The following is a 21,498-nucleotide window of genomic DNA, read 5'->3' on the forward strand; positions in this document are numbered from 1 at the left end:
CAGAAGGGAACACAGCTTATTTTGTTACTACATTGTTCAGTTTAATATGCACTTTAAAAAAAACTAAATAAGCTCATGAGTTCACATACTGTCGTTCTCTTGTCATTCTTTGTACTTTGAAAGATTAGTGGTTAAACTTGCAGTTAAAAAGAAAAAGTATATTACACACTTTGTCGTCTTCTTAATAGATTTACTAAACATAATTTAATTCATTGTCATCATTAGACTTAGCTAAGTCAAGAAGCTGGAGTCAGGAAGTCTGGGTTCAAATTTGTCCTCAGACACTTGTTAGTGGTGTGACCTTGGGCAAGTCACCCTATGTCTGCCTCAGTTCTTCTTTATCAAATGGGAATGATGATGATATTTACCTCACAGAGCTGTTGCAAGAATCAAATGAGATAATACTTGTAAAACATTTAGCACAGTGCCTGGCATATAGTAGGCACTATATAAATGCTTGTCTCCTTCCTTTCATTATATACATCAGCTACTGTATTGTACTATAATATTGTAATAGGCTGGTTGAGACTTTTGTGTTGTATAGGGCTCTTTACCCCTACATTAAGCACTCCTGTGTTGCTGGCTCTTTGGTTAGGTTTCTGTATCTTCTCTTCTGTCGTATTATTTGTTGTCTGTGTCTCATTGCTGTTACTGTGCCTCCTCTAGCAGCTTCCTCCCTCCCTCCCCGCCCTTCCCTTTAAATGGCTTCCTTTCCATCTGCTGCAGGCTAGAGGACCCAATAATTAAGATTCTTAAAAACTGCGTAGAATGAGCCAATTGATTCTAAGTGACTGAACTATATGGACCTTGTAACATAGACTTTAGAACATCTCTTTTTAGCTGTTCAGAGATTTTGCTAACTTCAGGGTTCCTCCTCTGTTGTGCATGGTTGAGGTTGCTGAAAGTTTGACCATCTGAGAGGTGTGGGGTATGAAAAGGGCGCTGGATTGGACTGAGGAAGACACAGGCTAATTTCTAACTACAGACACTTAACTAACTGTGTAACTGGACAAATTACTTAACTTCTCTGAGATTCACTGATCAGCAAAATTGGCCTGGGGACACTGTGGGTACAGTACTGATTCCACAGTGTCTTCATCATAGGATTATTAAGAGGATCAAATGAAGTTATGTATTTAAAGTGCTACGTAAATGTCAGTTATTATTACTTATAATTATGTAGGAAATCCACCATCACTAAATTTTTTTTATAGTATGATTTCCATATGGGTCTGTGCAATATAAACATTTCTAAGTTCTGCTAATCCTTTTGGCAGACTTGTACGGGTCAGCTGGAAGTGGCCCTGTTGACCAGTTCTCCATTCAATTTAATACTTGCAGGTGGGGAGGGAGGGAGGGTGGGAAGATAAGGAAAAGTGGTACTTTCTCAAATTATTTTGAAGAAATTAAGGAAGAGAGTAAAGGGGAAAATATTGCAACCAATTTTAGAAATTGCTACTTAAATGACTCATTTATTCCTAGAAGAATTCTATATTCTCTGTTGAATGTATGTTGCTGACAGTGTCTTTAGAGACTTCCAGTATGGAAAGTTTTTAGTCCTTAATTGCTTGTTGTTTCAGATTCTTGCCTCCATTGAAACTTCTGGCCCGCTCATTGCCAAAATTCACCGCAGTGCATCTGAACCCTCATTGAATCGGGCTGGCTTCCAAACGGAGGATTTTAGTCTGTATGCTTGTGCTTCTCCAAAAACGCCCATCCAGGCAGGGGGATATGGTGCGTTTCCTGTTCACTGAAAAAAATTGAGTGGGAAAGGGAGGTATACAGGGCAGGACACACAAAAGTAAGATGAACTTACATAGTTTTGAGTTTGTTGAACTCAATGGAATTTTTTTTAAAGATGCGCCAAAGAACAGATTCATTTTTTGAAAGAATGAGAATCAGTTTCCTGGTGTAAAATCATTGCTAGCATTGGATTTGTCAACATGAAAAACATTTTTAACACACAGAAACTTAACAAAGATTGTGATGAAATAACCTAGTAATATGTATCCAGTTTTCCAAAGATTTTATCTTGTCCTGAGTTTGTTTAGTTTACAGATTTGCTCAATCTGAATGTTGTTTTTGTATGGTGAATATTTCTCATACAGCTTCTATCAGCCATAACATAATGTCCATTATGGACTAAAGTTAATAGTACATCTGCTTGTTTGGAATTGAAAAACATTCCCGTAGTTATCTTGATGTAATTGAACCAAACTGAGTTCATGCAAATTGGGAAGACACTGGAATTGAATAGTCTTATTTTTATACTCCATATCAAATTTCTATAAAAGTTTCTTTTTATTATAAAATGGAAAGCTCTGGATTGCCTTTACTTCCCTAAGCAGTAGACTTAACTGCTTTCTGCAGCAAATAGGGATGGTAAGCAAGTCACTGACCAAAGGCGTTCCTGTAATGTATGTACAGGGGGATATTGACAAATATATTGGGAAATGAAATTTTTTTATAAGTAAAATGTTTTAATTTTGGTTTTCCATGGAAGACATGTTAATATACATGGCGGGGGGGTGGGGGAGGCGGTATGGGCCAGGAAGAGAACGCACAGGAGTCCTATCTCTTTTTTTGATGAAATATATTTGTCTATATTATTAAATTTCTTATAGAGAGGATGTCTTTACTTAGATGAAGCTCAACTCAGTTGCAAATTCACCTCAAAAGAAGCCCTCACAGATTATGTGAGAACTTTTAGAATTTTTTTCCTTAAAATTTTTTTTTTTAAGAAATTACAGATGCTTTATTTTTTCAAATTACACTTAAGCCCTAGTGACATATATTTCAAGAATGACCTTGTCATTGTGTCCAGTGTAATTTCTTTCCTTGTTCATCTATCTTCTCATATCCTTTGCAGGAGTTTTAAAATTAAGTTCTTTATCCCAAAAGAAGCTTCTTATCATGAGGGCTATTCTATTTATGATGTTCCAGGCCGAGGACTATTTCCTACCTGTTAATAAAATTTGGTGATGATGTTCCTTTTCTCACATGGAAAATGTCTTTAATTTGGCAATCAGTACATATTTACTGTAATTCAGAGGGAATTAAAGGTGAAAAAGACAGTCCTGATATAATCTTATCAAAATAAATTACAATAACTACTTCAGTGCTAGCACAAGAACCAGAGCCAGTCTGTAGTTTTAACTATATTGTCACTCTCTAAATTTATATCTGATGATTTTGAAATCCAACCAATAACTGAAAATTAAGAATAACAATCTCAACATAAGTGCCGTTCTCCATCCTTCACGATTCAGTGTAAGATCTGAAAAAGACATCAAAATAATGCCATTTCTTTTAGTTTTTCAGTTGCTCAAGAAAACATTAAAGCACTTTCTAAATCATGCTAGCTCCCTTTATATGAATATTAGATTCCATTCGTATGACTTACTCATTGAAAATTAGTGTTTGCCTTTGGTTATCTGCTGTTTTAGATCAAGATGAGTATTGTAGGAAAAATTGTGTTTAGAAATTTGGCTGTGATAACCAATTTAGAAAAGAGGACTAAAAAATAAATGAACAGAAAAAGACTTTCACATATACTTTCTATCAAGCAATAAAATACCAAAGGATTTCTAAACTCACCAGTGAAATTAAAACTATTCCAAATTTTTCCCAGTATTTGCTAGGTAGGGTTTCATTAGTTTGTATAGACTATTATGATAGTAGATGCTTAAATAATATTCTTTACACAGTGGCATCAGACTGTGGAACACTGAAAAGCAGGGGGAGAACATTTGGTGACACAGTTGTCATTAAGTTCTGTCTCTGTTCTTGATGGTGCTCTTTCTTTACAAGTTCTTACTCCCTTCCTTTTGCTTTTTTCTTAGGCTGTTCCCTTTCTTTTCCGTTTTCCTTTCTTCCTCCCTTTGTAGTCTCATCCTTTGTACCAGTGAACACAGCTTAGCTCCTCTTGGTGTTCCAAGCTAAAGGGCTTCCGATTTCTCTAAAGCTTGGTAGGTCATCAAGCAGAACTTCCTAGTAGGCCTTTAGAAGTCCCAGGGGCACTTCACACTTACCTCTTCCCCTCTCATTTAGGTAGGCTGAAAACTTAATGAAAGTCATGTTGGCTTGTATTAACATTGAAAATGTGACAACATGTTGAGATGCTTTGGAGGAGGGACAGTAAAGATGACAAAAGGAAAGTCATTCTATGGAACCAATTTCCAGTCGAGATAGTTGCATTCTTCAAACTTTGAGACTGATATGTTACTTTCTCCAAAACAGAAGCTTTTATTATACTTATATACATATAAATATATGTATATATTTAATATGTATGTATTTTGATGTAGTTTATCTTAATACATCACACATTGAGAGTTATCATATATATTTATATATATATATGTTAGATACATACAAAAATATCTTCTTTGTATTACTGAGGATGTGTCCACTTCATCACTTACATTTTTTCATTCTACTCTGTCTGCTTTTTCCCCAATATCTTAGACATCTTGAATCCTTCCATTATAGAGAATTGATTTTACTTCCCACTCAGGAAAATAACTTTTCTGAAATTCATATTTTAAAAAGTTTTTTTTCCAATTAATAATGTGTAATTAGTTTTTTAGTGATTTATAATTAATAGGATTTGTACAAATTTAAATGAGGAAATATTTTAACTTTTCTTTTCAGAGAATAGTACCAAAATAAAACTGCCTTTAAAAAACAAAGTGTTTAAAGGGGCTCATCTAAAACAGTGCCCATTTAATGAAATGGGATTTAAATGGCATGCCTAAAAACCAGAATATATATGAAGTCTTTGAATAGCATGTATTTTGAGCTTCCATATGTATGGTGACTGCCTTATCAAATTATTTTATAGCTTGTAGTATTAGAATTATGGGACTAACTGATAAAAGATCATATTCCATTTATTCAACATTTCAATAGTACTTCTCATTTTGAAAGACTTCATCATTTTGGCATGGCCCTTTCTTGGAGCCCCTCTAAAAAAAAACTGATGTAGTTATGGCCACAATTCCCCTAAGCGCCTTTGAAATCACTTTAAGGATTACTGCCAGTTGATTCAGGATCTTTCTTCCTCATAATTTAAAATGTAATGCATAAAATGAAACCATTATATTTAGTGTAAATGGGTCCAAAGATTGGTTCTGTTATTTATGAACAGTAGGATATTTCTTAACACTTTTTCTTGGTTAACCCTTAAACAAAATTAACCCTTTAAACGAAACTATACAGTATAATTTATAACTGCCTCTAAGGTTCATCCCTGAAATGTTGCTTAATATTTAAGTTGGATTGTAATGGAGAACAGTTGTTAGTACACAGTAAGCAGACATGGATGAATAAAAACTTAAGGATATTTAAAAACTCCTGCTGTTCCAAACAAACTTATAAAGGTCTTTGTATGTATCTTGGACAACAGGGACCTTCTCTTCCCCATTTGGTTTTGAAAGTGCCCTTTTCCCTACCCCTAAATAAAAATAAGTGAGAGAGAGTCATTTTCAGAGGTGTTAGAAGGAGGGAGGAGTTGAATCTTCACTCTTCTCTTCCTATTATTGGTAAAATAAAATCAATTCAAAATGAAACATTTAAGTCCCTGATTTTTTAATTTTTCAGAAACACCAGAATCTGAATAAGCCATACAGAGATTGTCTGGAATTCACTAGGAACATATGGATTTTTCAAATTAAGCTAAGCTAGCTTAGCCTAGACATTCTCGGTTCTCTTCCTACTTGAAATGTGTGTTGTTATGTTGATAAGCATTCCAGGTGTGCAGGTTAGAAGAAAGGAATAATCTTTTAAATAAACAATAAATATTTATTGAATTAAATTGATTTTAATAGCTGATCCATGGCTAGATGTTCCATGTCATCTATGTCATTTTCCATGGAGCCTGTAACATAAAGGAAAGGAGTGTGGTTCTAGTCTCCCCCTCCCCTGGCCACTGGTTTACTTCTTAGCTCTAGTTTGTTTTGGGGAGGGGGGTTATAAAATCTGATCCTGTAAAATTATTACAAGCTGTGAATTACTTTAAAAAAATTCATAGCAGTTAAGATGCACAGAAATTTATGATTATTTTGTATTTATTTGATTTCATCTTAAGTGTTGCCCCAAAACAGAAATACAAGTTCTCTTACCTAATGGTCATATGACAGAAAACTTTAAAATCTTTGTTTAAAAAAATTTATAAGTTGTATTTGGGCTGTTTTACAGCAAAACTCAAAGTGTAAGAAATATTAATTGTAATAGAATTGTAATGGTGCCCATGTACTTTTCTAAACAAGGTAATGAAGTGAGAGTTAGCTTCGCAATAATCGTTTTACACGTATCAGTCACTTAGTGGAATAAATAAAACTGTCAGTATGTTACACTTGAAAAAATGTTGGGCACTGAATAATAGTTACATTTGATACTATAGCAAATCTTTTAAAATTACATATTTGGAGGAAGAGAGTAAAATGCTCAAAATAAAAGTAATACTGTGCTATAGTCCAAAACTATTTTCATACTAAAAAATATTGGAAGTGGGATGTGAGAATGCCATCTTTGGCAATGTAATGACTATCTTCACCCTGCCTCCTGTGACATTTCTGCTCTAGAGGTAGCAGTCGCTAAAGACCTGGCAGTTTGGCCAAGTTTTCAGTAGCCCTACATTGCTATACATTACTTTTAATCTTGTGCTTTACTATCACTTGAATTTGCCTCATTTCAGTTGTGTTTTTCTGAACTAAGGGTTGGTTAAACATATTCTTCTATGGGATGAGATAGTAGCATATAAAGTTAGGGAATAAAATAGCCAGTCCTAAGCACAATGATGTCTCTGGAGCAGATGGTTAGTTATCAGACATCAGCTGGTTTCCAAATATGTGGAAATTAGTACTTTATACTTTTTAATTGCTAAACCCAGTAGCTTTTATTCAGGTTTTCACCCTTCTTGACTTTTCTGCAACATATGACAGTTGACCATCCCCCTTCAGTCCAGAAACTCTCTTCCTTCGGTTTCTATGACATTGTACTCCTCTGGTTTTCCTTCTGCTTGTCTGATTGTTTCTTCTTAATCTCTTTTGATGGGTCATGTAGGTGTTATAGTAGGTAGAATACTGGACTTGGGGTCAGAAAGTCTTAGTTCAGATCCTGCCTCAAACACCAGCTAAGTGTACAACCCATAGGAAGTCACTCAGCCTGCCTCATCCATAGAATGAGTACTAGTAACACCTCTCTCTCACAGTTGTTGTGAAGAGTTATGTTTTGCTCTATAAATGCTAGTTTTCATTCCTTCTACCACCTGAGGAAGGGTTTCTGTCCTCAGCCCTTCTCTCTCAGTAAATCTCATCTACTGCCTTGACTTTGATTATCCTAAATCTGCATATCCAGTCTCAGGCCATTCCCTGAGCTCTGTTCTTGCTTCTCCAGCTGCCTCTTAGACATTTCTATCCAGATGCTCCAGTAGCACTTCAAACTCCTGTTCAAAGCTGAAATCATCTCTGCCCCTCAGGATGCCCTGCTGCCAACCCCACAGTTTTGCTGCTGACATCACCATCTTCCCAGTCACCAAGGCGTGAAACATCCGAGTTATCTTTGACTCTTCCCTTTTCCTTAACCCTCAACCAGTTGTCCAAGCCCTGTGAGTTGTGCCTCTGTATTGTCTCTCACCTCCTTCTCCACCTCTCTCTTTTATGCCTCCTCCAATCTGCCCCTCATACATCCAGCAAAATCGTCTTCCCAAGGCACAGGTCTGATCATGCCCTCCCTGTACTCAGAAATCTATACTGGCTGCCTTTTGCCATAGATGCCGTAGATGAAATACAAGACTGCTCCTAATGTGGCGCCCACCTAACCTTCCCACCCTTCCTACATTCTCCATTCCAACAAGATTAAACTATTCATTGTTCCCCAATATTGCCTTTCTCTTTTCTGCCTCTGTACCTATTCAGACCATCCTCCATGCCTGGAAGTGTATTTCCTCCTCAGCTCTGACAGTTGAAGTCATTTTCTTCCTTCACTACCGAGGGCTCAAGTGCCACTTGCTCTAGGAAGCCTTTCCTTCCAAAAAGAGTGGCTTTCCTCAAATTTTTCTCATGTGCCTTATTTGCCTCCATCATATTCTGCTTTATGTCACTGATTAGTATTCGCCTTATTAAACTGTAAGCAGCTTTAGGGCAAATACTGCTATTTTTCATCTTTGTGTCGCAATTAATTAATACAGTGACTTGGACATAGTAAGAGCTTATTAATAAATGTTTAGTGGATTGAGTTATTGATTTGTGACCGTGCTGATGGGTTCTATCCCAAACTATGTAAGTGTGTTTGTATAATTGATGATTACTGCCCTCATTACAGACCCTAGTGCAACAAAATTCTTTTTGTTCAGCTGAACAAAGTGTTACTAATTGTCAGATATTAGCAATTCCCAGAGTTTGCTATAATGTATGGGATAGGAGAAGCTAACCCCATCTAGTTGGTTGGGAGGAGCCAGGGACAAGATAATGACTACAAGATGGTAGCCTAGGAAGTACAAAACCCATTGAGCTCAGAGGATCGTTTCTTAGACTGGATATGTCATTTAATTCATGAATTCCTTGCATTAAGAGTTTATTTTAGAAGTGTGGAAGGAGCACTTAGCTGAGAATTGGGAGGCCAGAGTTGAGATCCTCGGGTTGCCACAGTGTGGCCATGGGGTCATCGTTGAAACTTTCTACCTGTATTTGAATTCCTCTTTTACATGTTGAGAATTCCTCCCCTGTCCCATGTCATTGGGATATGATAATAAAATGAAGTAAGTGAAAGTACATAAAGAGATGTTTTATTAACCTAGTTACTATTATAAAATCATCCCTTCACTATTTGCATCTGTTAGCTATTCTGTTACTAAAGGTAGTTGAAACTGTAGATCTGTTCATCATGACAAAAAGAGTATAGCTGAGCAAATTATCCTCTGGTTTTCAACTATTTGTACTTATTTTTCCCCTTCATCAGTGTGAATTATTGAGGTTGGGTTTTACTATATTATATATTCATGGTATAAATTGTATAATGTATCATTATAAATATGATCTGCTTTTAGTTTTAAATGAACCATGCTACTACTTTTATGTACTGCTATGTAGTACAACCCTAGCCTGCTTTCAAGTGAGATTACTTCTCTCTGTCTCCTGGCTATTTGAGAACACTTTTGTAAAATTAGCTCTTGTCCTCCCTCTACAGGAGAATTTGCCGCCTTCAAGTAGCCACACCATCATGGCAGCATCTACTCTTTATTATTTCTTAAGTCTTGTGTTCCTACAGTTTCTTAACATCAAAACTCAGTTCTGTTCCTCAAAACCTTTTTTAAAGATACAGAAATTTCAGTGCATAAGCTAGAGTGGAACAGAATGAAATTTCCCCTCCAACAAAGAGGGAAGACTATTTTAGGAACCAGAACTCTGTGCTGCCAGTGTTTCTTCTTCAACACAGACACCACGTGCACTAACCACGCCTGCCCACTCCCTGGAGAGAGGAGAGACCGTGCGTTCTGACCTTTGGGGGTTCAGGCAGGATGGGAAGGAACTGCTGCTACGGCTTGGGAGATTGGCTATGGAAAGTCTGCACATCAACTTTTCTCCTTCTAACCACCTGGCCAATAAATAGCAGATCATCTGATGGGGCAGTTCCAATCACAAGAACCATTCCTTCTTCTGTTCTGGGATTTTGTTATGGGGTTTTTTCCTCCTTTCCTGGTGTACCTTCTGAGAGCTGGAACAAAAATGCAGTATAGCCCTTTCGATGTTACGTGTGTCCAATATTCATTCATATTTTCAAATTTATCCCCCCAAAAAAATCACTTTTATTGGGAAGGGGTACAGGAACACTTCTCAGCTGAGTCAGGAGAAAAAGGGAATACAGCATATTTTTTTCCAGGTCTGCTCTGGTATCTCTTCTTTTATTTCCTTTCCAAACTCGTGTGTGGCTCATTGAGGGTGCCTTCTAAGCAGGCTGGAATGTGTTCCCACACACTGGGTCTTTCTCATTGGTCCAGCAACCAAAAAATGCTTGTTTGTTATTTAATATGCCAGGTCCTCAGTGTACTTCCATTGAGACAATAGAATAAATTTATTTTTAAGATCAGTCAATCAACAAATATTTATTGAGTGCCTGTTTTGTTCAAGGCACAAGATACCACTGTGGTATCTGATTGCAATTGATAAAAATTATTTGATAAAGGACATGATTGGTAAATGGTTTTATAAATTGAAAATTAAGGTACATATTTAACACTGAGTACCTTCCCAATATGGATTATTAAATAATGGAAAATAATTCTCAGGTTGAATTGAGTCACAATAAAATATAATACCGTCCCCTGAATTAGACATTCTGAAAGTGGTATTTGGGGTATGGGATGACTTTTTTAAGAAGGGGAAAAGAGGTGAGGATTTTTATCACCTTATATGTCCTCTAATAAGTTTGTATACTTATGGGGAAGCTTGTCATAATGACAAGTATTTACATCATTTTTATTAATGGTTCTGGCTGGATCCACACTAATACCTTGTTTTATTTCTTCCTACTCTCTTTTGCTCTGCCCAGTTTTCCCCTTTATCTAGTTTGCAACCTAAAATAAAAATGGTGGTGTGTGCATTAATTTTCCTTCTTCCTTTCTTCTCAAGCCTGGTCTTCAAAAGGTTGGTAACTAAGTTTCTCAGGGAGCGTATAGAGTCACAAATGAAGCTGAGAGGAATTGCAGGAGGATGTTTTGATGTGCTCAGTGTGCAGAATTTTGATGCTAGATATCAGTTATTTGTTGGAAATAGATGCTAATTGGGTTAGAGATACCTTTAAAGATTATTACCCTATCTTAGCATAAAGCAGAGATGTTACCCACTCACAGCATCTTTCATTGTTTTACTGAAGGTGAACACTAATCATAATAGCAGTAAAGAAAGTAATTGTGTATGAATGGTCAGGTTAAATTTCCCCCTAATGATAACAGAATCATTCACTTGGGTGTAGGAAAGAAAATCAGTTGTGCAGTAGGCTTAACCAGCAAAACATGAGAGGCCAAGGACCTGCGTGAAATTGGGCAGAGCCTAAAATAAATCAGGGAACAAGAAAATAATACTTTTATTTCAAAGTATGGCTTATTGCACTGCTCCTATACTCCTAGCTACTTAAGCTCACTGCCATGTGATGCATTTTTCTTTAAATATTTCTAAATCTAGGGTAGCCAGCTGGAAGTTTTATGGAGTGGTCAAAATTTGCCACTCGCAAAGCAGGTAAAACTCCAAATGTTCAGGAATGAGTAATCAGTTTGAAAAGAAATATTCTTAATTATTCCTATAAGTATGAACAAAGATATGTGATATAGAAATGGCTGAGACTGAGAATGATTCTAACTGGCATGTTTCTTGTGTGTGTGCTGTATCCTCTGTCCTTCAAATGTTGTGTCTGCTTTGGTTTTTATTTTTAATATGTAAGCTTTGTCCCCACAGATGCTGTATATGGTTATTTTTCATTATCATACAGTTTCTTTCCCGAGGTGAAAGTGAGCAACAGTCAGTTTATTCAGTGCTCCTTTGAAATAACTAGAACCTGCTGGAGTGATGCTGAATCAAGGACTACCTCAGCAAATACATGTAGGGAAAGGAGCTGTTTATGGAAGAAGCTTTAGAAAGTCATGTTTGAGATTGTACACACTTCAGAGATGCTGCTTTTTACCTCCCCTTCATTGGGTTGCCATCTTATTTGAAAAGAAAAAGCGAACTTGACTTGTATAGGCTGGCTTTAAAATGAACATGAGTCCAGAGTCCAAAGCTCAGGGTATTGTGGAGTGATTTCAGGTCACTTTTTTTTAATCCCTTTTTTCACTTCCATTTAATTTTTTTTTAACACAACTGTTCCTTTTCCACTTCTTTCACTCAACCTTAAAAAGGGTTTCCTTTGCTTTTCTTTCGCTTTATTATTAGATGTTTCAGATTCTAAATAGACTAGAACCCTTAAGTTCCTAAGAAAATTGCAAGGAAACAGTCCTTGTTTGTGCAAAGCACTTTATGAACAATGCAATGTAATATGCACATTATGTAGCTGCTTTATTAATGATCTTTTAAGGTTGTGATTCTACTGCCTTATTAGTTTGCTTTTCTTATGGTGGCTGCAGTGCCTTCGTTTTATTTTTGGTAATGATAGGTGAATAAAAGTTAAAACCTTTTGAAAAACTGGGAACAACTGCAAAAGATTCAGTTTTAGGCTTGATGTTCTGATTCATTGATTCTTCAGTATCCTGAACGTTTACCACAAAAATAATATTTATCAGGAGATTAATGTCATGAGGTATTATGAAAAAAGAGGAAAAAAAAAACCAAGTGATCATCTGTACTGCATCCCCTTATGTAAAGGGGCTAGGTGTGGAACTGGTAAGCAAATTAGATGTCAAATACTGTTTCCTAAAAATTCTATTACTGCTTTTATCAAGAACCTGTCAGCAAATGTTATTGTGACTTAGAGCACAGGGACTCATAGCAACAATATTTTTTACATTTACATTGAGATTTTGGAAGAAAATCATAGTGCCATGTAACTTTAAAAATAATACAGCAGCCTCAGTAGTGTGTTCTTCCTGAAACCCTGGAAATATTCCCCCAGCTCAATCTGGGCACCCACAAGTAGGACACAGCACTTTCTTTTTCACACATTTCAAAAAACTACTGTTGTAGGTCCCTTTGCAGATCATATTCTGTTTCCATGTGTATATTTTCATCTCAGTGCTTGATGCTAACAGGATATCCCATAAATGGATCAGATGAATAAAAGATAACATCTCTAGCTTGGAGTATGTTGATATTCTCAATAAATTCATCAATGTGTTCATTCAGATGATCCCTTTACCCTTGTGAAATAGGAATTGTTTCAGATACACGAGGCCTAGGACTCACATGAATAAAGTGAAGATTTCATTTTTATGTGAAGGTGTATATCCCAAAGGGCAGATAGTACACACTTTTGCACTTGAAAAGATGTGGAAATGTCATTTTCATTGAAAATGGTGCAAGAAAGGCACCAAGGAAGGCCTGATCTGTTTGGGTGCTGCATTTTGATGCACTTAACCTGTTAAGTCTATTGTATGAAGGGGAAGGAAAAAGGGAAGGGGAAAAGCATTTTTTAAGCACCTACTATGTGACAGGCACTGTGCTAATAAGCTTTTTACAGATATTATAAAATAGATGGTGTGGCACTACGTTAACACTGATTTGATTTCAGGAAGATGGCTTGCTAGAAGCACATATTCTGTTAGCTTCAGTTAAGTGTCTTGAAACTGTCATATGTACAGAAAAAAAAAAATTAAATCTTTATCAGATATTTCACTAGCTTTTTCCCCAGGCAAGCCCACTGAGCCATGAGAGCAGATTTTACAAACATTTTGGAAAACAACCTTATTTTTCCAAGTTGCCATTTTAGCAGCTAGCAAGTCAGCACCTTGAGAATTGACAAATGGGCATGTATGGCAATAGGAGACTTTAAAAAGAAAAACTAGCTAGAGATGCAAAAGGAGCAAAGGCAGACTAGCCAATGACAAATAATGTGCTCCTTGCTGTTGAACAAAAACCTCCATTCAAGGCCCTAAGATGACACTGTGCATGTGAGGCTCAAGTAGTTACCTTTACGATTTGCCAAATGATCTCACTGTGCCTTTGTGATGCAATAAAAGCTAAAATATAGCAAAAATAGTCTTTCATGAGAGCAGTGACTTTGGTTTGAATTGCTGTTGTTGTTATTTGGATAAAGCAGCATAGACATCATCCCCTGTCCCCCTCCAAAAAAAAGTATCTTCTTTAGATTTTGTAACCTAAACCAGAGATTAAAATGAGAGAGCCCACTAATGAATTTTTGCATACAAAAAAAAAAGTTGGGTTTTTAAATTTTTTAAATAGAGCCATTAGATTAAAAGTAGAATTGCAGTGTTTTTGGAGAAATTATTTCTATTCCCTTTCCTTCAGCCACTAAAGCATGAATGTTTTGCACACTAGAAATGTTGGGCGGATGTTTAGGGAAAAATGAAATTAGTTAAAGATTCTCTATACTTGGTGAGCATATGTGTGAACTTTCTGCAGATAGTCTTTGTGAGAAGTGAAAAATTGTAATATGGGACAGCATTTTAACACCAACTGTTTCTAGACTACTGCAGTTGGTATGATATTCCACCCAATGTCTAAATTTTGTAAAGCCACCTAGTCTGTACTACCAGGTGAAGAGCTCCCTCTTGGGATTCCACCTTCTTAGGACTTTGCAAACTAGATAGGACTGTGTTACTAACACTGTTTGTATAATCTGTGAGAGCCAAATCAGAAGGGACTTTCTATATGAACAGAAGATCCTGCTTTCCCAGGAGAATGTTGGCAGTATACTGAAAAAGCAATGGCCTTTGACAGGTGAATAGAATTGGGCAACATGGTTTAGCTTCTTATACTTTCTTCCCCCTTTCTGCTCAAATTCTTCTTCCCTTCTCCCACCTGCCCCTCAAAAAGTCTACAACATACTACTTAGTTATTGGGTTCTTCAGTAGAACGCCTTCTTGACACTTTTTATATATAATGGTAGCCTGTCTGATTTTACCAGCAATGGCATATACCTTCACTAGAGTATGGCAAGTCCATTGTGTTCATTTTCTCATTTCTAGCTTCACTACAATTTTAAATACTGATGTAGTTTGTGATGTATCAGCATCTAAGAAGGTAATCTTTATTCTTTTCCTCTTCAGATGTATGTCCCTACCAGATTCCAGCCCACGCATGCACAGGTGTGCACACATGCACATACACACAAAAACACAATTTTGGCAGAGACAAATTTAGTCTAGAATGATATCAGTCATAGTAAAAAGCAATAACAGTTCCTATAAAGAGTATTGAAGAAGGTAAGCAGGACAGAGATTTAGCTTTGAGTTCTTAAATCAGGATTGCAGTGATTTTTTTTTAATCATGGGTAGCTATGTCTTTGAATTCATCCCCACCTCAGCAGAGCCTTTTTCTAAATGCACAACTGTTACAATGGTCAGTTTAGGTCTGCTTTTTGTATTGTTTTTAGTTGTTGGTTAAATAAAATGGTTTGTGGGGTTGTTTTTTTTAAAACTCTCTTTGACTATCGTAATGGTCAAACCAGTTGTGCCTGTAGATACATCCAAGTGTGTTTCTTTTTTTTTGTGATGTTGGGTGTGATCTTTTTTGTTTCATGTGTGTTTTATTTCTTTTAAAGAAATAACTTTTTGTAGTAGAAGTACCCTTTGCCAATAAATAATGAAATATTTGTATTTACTGTCAAGAGAGAGATTTGTTCCAACCATCTGATCACCTTGGCAGGCTAGACACCTTGTCCAGTCCCCATTGCCTGTCTAATCTGTTTCAACAATAGTTTAAGAGAATCGGGCATGAAATTTGCTTCTGAAATAAGAGGAAAACAAAGCAAAGGAATGAGCATCTTTCCTTTTTTTTATTGAGGGAGGGGTACAGTTAGGGTTGGGGTACTTTGACTAATATTCTGTGTTGCATTTGTATATGTTAAACCCTGGTTGAATACTGTGTGTGTGTGTGTGTGTGTGTGTGTGTGTGTGAGAGAGAGAGAGAGACAGAGAGACTTAGGAGGAAATTTCAGGATAGCTGAAGCATTGAAATTCAATCTGGGCACAAATGTGTGGAAAATGGACCAAACTTGGGTGGTGAGTATTTAGGGGGAGTGGGGAGGGAATAATTACAGGAACAAGGGAGATGGTAATAAGGGTGGGAAATAAATTATAATTATCTGAAATGAAATGTAAGAGTGCAATAAATGTGCTTTTTATTCAAAGCTGTGAAGTTTTTAAAAAGTCCTACAAAACACATCATTCCTTCCTAATCCTTTTGTGTGCTCCTTAACTGATTGAAACCAGCTATTTAAACTTAAGCCTTTTTGTTCTTGTTCACTTCTAACAAATGTCCAACCTCCATGTCTTATCATTTTCATGTTTTATCATTAGTTTACATACTTGTACATACATAAGCTATGTTCTTACATGATTTGAAAACATATTAGGTCCTCAGTGTATCCTTTTGTTCTACCATGTAATATGACCTGATGATCAGACTTGGTCTCCATTAACCCCATGTAGATTTGAAGGATTAAATCTCAGTGGTGTGTGTATGTGATGATCTCATGTGTCAGTTTGCACACTTTGTCTTTCCTTTCTTTGACTCCCCCTCCCCACAGTCCCCCTCCTCCCAACTGAGCTGATTCTCCAAAAGCGTACAACTGATCTTTTCCCCATGTGGGGAATTCAGTTCCACTGTTCTGCTGACACATTTCCCTTGGTGTGTCACACTCGGTAGTTTAGCTAAAAAGATATTTGTGGTTATTATTTGGTTTGAATAGTGTGCAAGAGAAAGCTTCCTTTGTCCTCCCTTTGTCGTACACATCCTGGATTGAAGACAGCTCCAATAGGGGGAAGAAGGGGAAAATCTTCATTTAAATGACCTTCCCACCCTATCACTCTAAATTATGTAGTAATATATGAAAGCCTTCCTCTCCACTGTGTTACTGCCAAAGTTTGGAGAGGGTCCCATAGAGTTTGTGGTATATAGGCAGTGAAAATTTGGGGTCTTTTCATAATTGTCCATAGGTATCGATTATCTGCTTTTGCAGAAATCACAAGTAATTTTATTTAACTTTTTTTCAAGTCATAAAAAACTCAGATTGGTGACATTCCCCTCCTGTCCTCTTGTCCATGGAGTGATTGCTTGTTCAAATTACTTTTCTTCAGTTCCCACTCCCTTTTCTTATATCCGGGTCCCCTTTCCTACTCAGGTCCCTTCATTTGTACCTTGGAGTTTTTTCTCATGTAAATTTAAACAATGGGAAATACTGTTCAGTTGGCTAGAGAGCATGGAGATTTAAAACAACAAAACAACTGAAATTCAGATTGAGGAAAATTATTTCTGTGTAAAGTTATTTAAAGAACTCTGTATTATATAAAAGGCAAAAAGTTCTATGTACTTGATGTGAATATGAGAATATTGCTATAATAAAGATTGACTGCATGGAGAAGTCTTTGTCAAGACCATTATTATGAGTGTTGTCATTCAGTAACAGCAAAACAGTAAATCGTCCTGTGTGTCTTCAAACAGCTTTAACGACCAAGATTCTAAACCTGACAGCTAAGGAATTGTGATCCTTATTTCATACATGACATTAACTGCTGCCTGATTTATGAGATTTTTTTTCCAAAAATAAATTTACCAGGCTAATTACTTGGTATGTTGTGCACAGAATGGTAACATTATTGGTAATGTAATATTTTGTAAGGGGCAATGCTGTATTTTGAACCAATTGTGATTCTGCAACTTAGATGTACCCCTCACGTAAAGTGGCTGCTCTTAAAAATTACATACGTTGTCTCCAGAAGTACACTCTGTGATTATTTTTAAATAATGAATAATAGATAACATATAGCACATACTACTTGTTAAGCACTTTGCTAAGTGTTTTCCAAATATTATCTCCTATGTCAAAAATGGTTCTGTTGTGGAAATTGATTCGTTCATTGCCAAATTATTGGGGGGGCAGGGTTTGGGGGCGGGAGAGGCAGGGCAATTAGGGTTAAGTGACTTTCCCAAGGTCACACAGCTAGTAAGTGTGTCAAGTGTCTGAGGCCAGATTTGATCTGAGGTCCTCTTGACTACAGGGCCGGTGCCCTACTCACTGTGCCACCCAGCTGCTCCCATTGCCAAATTGTTTAAGTTTATTGAGAGAATTTTTTTTTTTCCGTACAGTGTATCAGTGTGCTATGCAAAATTTCAGGGAGGAAGGCAGAGCACTGGCAAGGAAACTTTTATGTAAGGTCTAAGTTTCTAAGAGAACAGCCATTTTTAACTGAACACACCAAGTCACCCAAATGAGATTTACTGTTGCCTGTCAGATATGCCGAATTAAAGATAGTACTCTCAAAGATGATTAGATAAATGCATAATGCACAAGTAAAACTACCTTTAAAGTTTTGAACAATTGTTTGTTTAAACAGCAATATACTGTTGGGGCTAGTAATTTCTAAATAGAAAAGCCATATTTTGCAGGAGACAGCACATTATACAAATCCACAGAATGACCTTTTTTCCTTAAGAACAGTCAAAGCCAAAATGATGAACAACCTTTGTTTAAAATATTACCCTGGTAAGTGAACCATAATGATAAGAGCTGGCACTCTTAGTCTTCTCACAACAACCCTATTTATGGACTGAGCTAGGTATCATACAGATGAGGGATCTGAGGTTCAGAGTTTTCAGTGACTTGCCTACAAACAAACCAATGGTATCAAAGTCTTCCTGACTACAAATCTAGCACTCTATTTTTGTAATTGTGTTTACAGTGTGTGTGTACACACACATATAATATTTGAATAGGCCAGAAATAAAGCATATCAGCACATCCCGTACTGGAGCTGGATATCTTTGCCAGGCCTACCCCACAAGACCCCTTCCTCCAGGTTTTTAGGGTACTACACAGAAACTAAAGGAGTCAACGATAGTGGCAAAAGCCAGAGATTCATCTGTACCTGAGAGAAAGCTGTACCCCAAACAAAGGCAAATGGTTACCAAAAAAGCCTTTGTTTCTGCCTTCCTAAGTGGCAGCACATGCTAGTGCACCTGTAGGTGGCCACATAGGCTCATCTCCTTAGTGCAGCTTCTGAGATGAATGGATTTCGTGAAGTCCTATACTGTTTGCAATGACTTCTCATGTCATCCTAACCTTCATAGTATAGGTACTGATCTATGTTTATCTTGTGGTTTCGGATTGAGTGTCCTTTATGGTATATCATTACAGTCTAGTAGGGGCAGCTAGTTGGTACCATGGAGTCAGGAAGATCTGTGTTCAGATACAGCCTCAGAAATTCACTAGGTATGTGACCTTGGGCAAGTCATTTAACCTGTTTGCCTCGGTTTCCACAGATGTAAAATGGGAACTCTTACCTCACAGAGTGGTTATATCAAATGAAGTATTTGTAAAGTGCTTAGTACAGTGCTTGGCATGTAGTAAGTGCTATATAAATACCAGCTATTAGTGGAGGAGGATTTTTCAAAGACCAGATCCAGATTTACTATAGTGTTAAGCAAGTAGGAGTCATGGGATCACAAGATATAGAGCTTCTCAGGGACCTTAGAGGTGATCTAGGACCTCCCTGTTGCTTTTTTTTTCAGATGAGAAAAATGAGAGCCACAGAGGTTAAGTCATTTTCTCATGGTCAGCCAGCAAGTAGCAGAACATTTGAACTCAGATCAACTAACTCCCAACCCACTACTTCTACAATCCATTCCCAGATAAAAGTTTGCTCAGGGCTACCCTTATCTTAAGGGCTTCCCTAATCTTAAGGGCTTCAGGTCATAGGTAGCGCTTTTTAAACTGGGTCACAACCCCATATAGACATCTTAAGAAGGGCTGAAGGGGTCACAAGTGAAAAAAGTTTAAGAAGCCCTGGTATAGAGGCTGTCCCAAAATCCTTGGTGCCATTTTAAGCTTTAACAGCTTAAAGGTATGATAGTAGTTCATTGATAAGCCATTAAAGCTTAAAACAACACTGAGACCTTCAAAAAATCCTTGTATTTCTCCCTTTTCATAAATATTCTCTGTTGGTGTTCCTTCATCCATCCCTCGCACATACATACATTCTTTGCTGCCATTTCTTCCAGATGTGTTTATGCTTCAACCCCACTACCCAACCAGAAAGCTAGAAAAATTACTCCTGTTAGTAATATCCCTTGGCTAAGCCATTTTTATTAAAACATTTGAGTGAGTTTTCTGTCCTTATGCATTCTTACTAGAAACAAATTTACTCCTTGCCACCATGAAGATATATCTTGATCTTCATCCCCAGTGACAATGCAAACACTTCCACCACCTCTCTTCAGCCACTAATGGTTTCTTTCACCTATAAAACTCCACCCTTTGCACCTCCTTGTTTGTAGTTATAATTCCTATCTATACTCCTGCAAATGTACAGGTAACTGGAGGAGTAGAAAAGACATTTGGCTGTACTTCCCTTACTGGGTGTTATCAGTGTCCTGGGCCTCCCTGCCTTCCTCCCTGGTGTGTTTCTCCTTTACCAGTGCTCTCAATCTTGTTTCTTCCATGAGTCAGCTCCACTGATGTTTGCCTTCTCTCATCTTCGATCTCTCTATACTAGCTTTCTCTGCTATATATAAAAATGCTCGGATATAACCCACTCTGAAGACTCTTAAGTAGCTCCTGCTATCCCCTCAAGCTATCTTCCTGTAACTCTCTTGTTTTTTAAACCACTTCTGTATACTGGTTACCTCTCAATCCCTGGCAGTCTGGTTTCCAACCCACCATTCACCTGAAACTATTCTCTGAAGTTACCAGTTAATTCCGTGGCCTCATCCTCCTTGGCCTGTGCCGATCACTCCTCCCTTCTCCTAGGCCAGGGCTTATTAACCTGAGGCCTGTGAACTTTTTTAAAAAAGCATTTCAATAACTAGTTCAACATAGAATTGGTTTCCTTTGTAACCCTATGCATTTTATTTCATACATTTAAAAACATGAGGCTGAGAAGGGGGTCCGTAGGTGTCACCAGACTGTCAAATGACCCCTATCACAGACACTGCTCTCAGTGAGTTCTGGCCTTTTCAGTCTCCTCTTAGATCATCATTCATTCCTCCATCCCTCTTGACACTATGTTCCTCGGGGCTTTTCTCCTACACATGCTCAGCAGCTCCCCGGGTTCATCTGTGCAGATAAAGCTCAGATCTATACATCCAGCCCTCATCTTTGTCCTGAAACCCAGTCTTAAGGGAAAACTGCTGCCTGTCCGAAACAAAACTCCTCTTCCCCACCTAAAACTGCTCCAAACTTCTTTTGAAAGCGCCTCCATCTTCCCCCATCATCCTTTTGGACTTTCTCTTTTGCCTCCCATAGTCAATCAACTGCCAAGTTTTGTGATTCTACCTCCTCCTTTCACCTCAGCCCCTTAATCTCCACTCATTCAGCCTTCACCTTAGTTCAGCGGCTCATTATCTCTTCACCTAGACTACTAGAATAGCCTTCTAACTGGTCTCCCTGCCTTCAACATCTCCCCTCTTTAAGGCAACCTCCTCACATCCCAAGATGATTTTAACCATTTTACATTACTGCCCTGCTCTTACATGTTAAGTGTTTTCCATTGCAGTAAGACAAAAAGAAACTCCCTACCTAGCATTCAAAGCTTTGCAAAATCTGACTGCATCCGTTTTTCCAGATGTATTTCATGTAGGCCTCTCACAAACTCTACTTTCTAGCCAAACTGTACTAGGTCACTTAACAGATTTACTATTCCATCTCCCCTTTCTATCTACATTTGTCCAAGGTCTTAACCCTTCCTAGGATGCTCTCCTTCCATGGCTCAGAATCTTCCAATCTCCTCTGAAGTTTTCCTTCATCCCCTGTAATTCTTACTGTTGCCTCCATTTTCTTTATACTAAGTTGTGGACATGCTGTTTCTCCCCCAAGTGGAACATAAGCATTTGG

The 21,498-nt window shown here is 37.4% G+C and overlaps 1 protein-coding gene across 1 annotated transcript in view; it reads left to right on the top strand.

The window, feature by feature from the left end:
* BRAF (B-Raf proto-oncogene, serine/threonine kinase) overlaps positions 1–17,028 on the top strand; it is a 158,018-nt gene extending 140,990 nt beyond the window's left edge. The window contains 2 exon segments of the mRNA XM_036761459.1: positions 1,581–1,734; positions 9,190–17,028. Of these exon segments, the coding sequence (XP_036617354.1) occupies positions 1,581–1,734; positions 9,190–9,212 (177 nt within the window). The 3' untranslated portion in view covers positions 9,213–17,028.
* Positions 17,029–21,498: the final 4,470 nt, after the last annotated feature.

The sequence above is a fragment of the Trichosurus vulpecula genome, chromosome 5 (genome assembly GCF_011100635.1).
Source record: "Trichosurus vulpecula isolate mTriVul1 chromosome 5, mTriVul1.pri, whole genome shotgun sequence".
In the NCBI taxonomy this organism is placed as follows: domain Eukaryota; kingdom Metazoa; phylum Chordata; class Mammalia; order Diprotodontia; family Phalangeridae; genus Trichosurus; species Trichosurus vulpecula.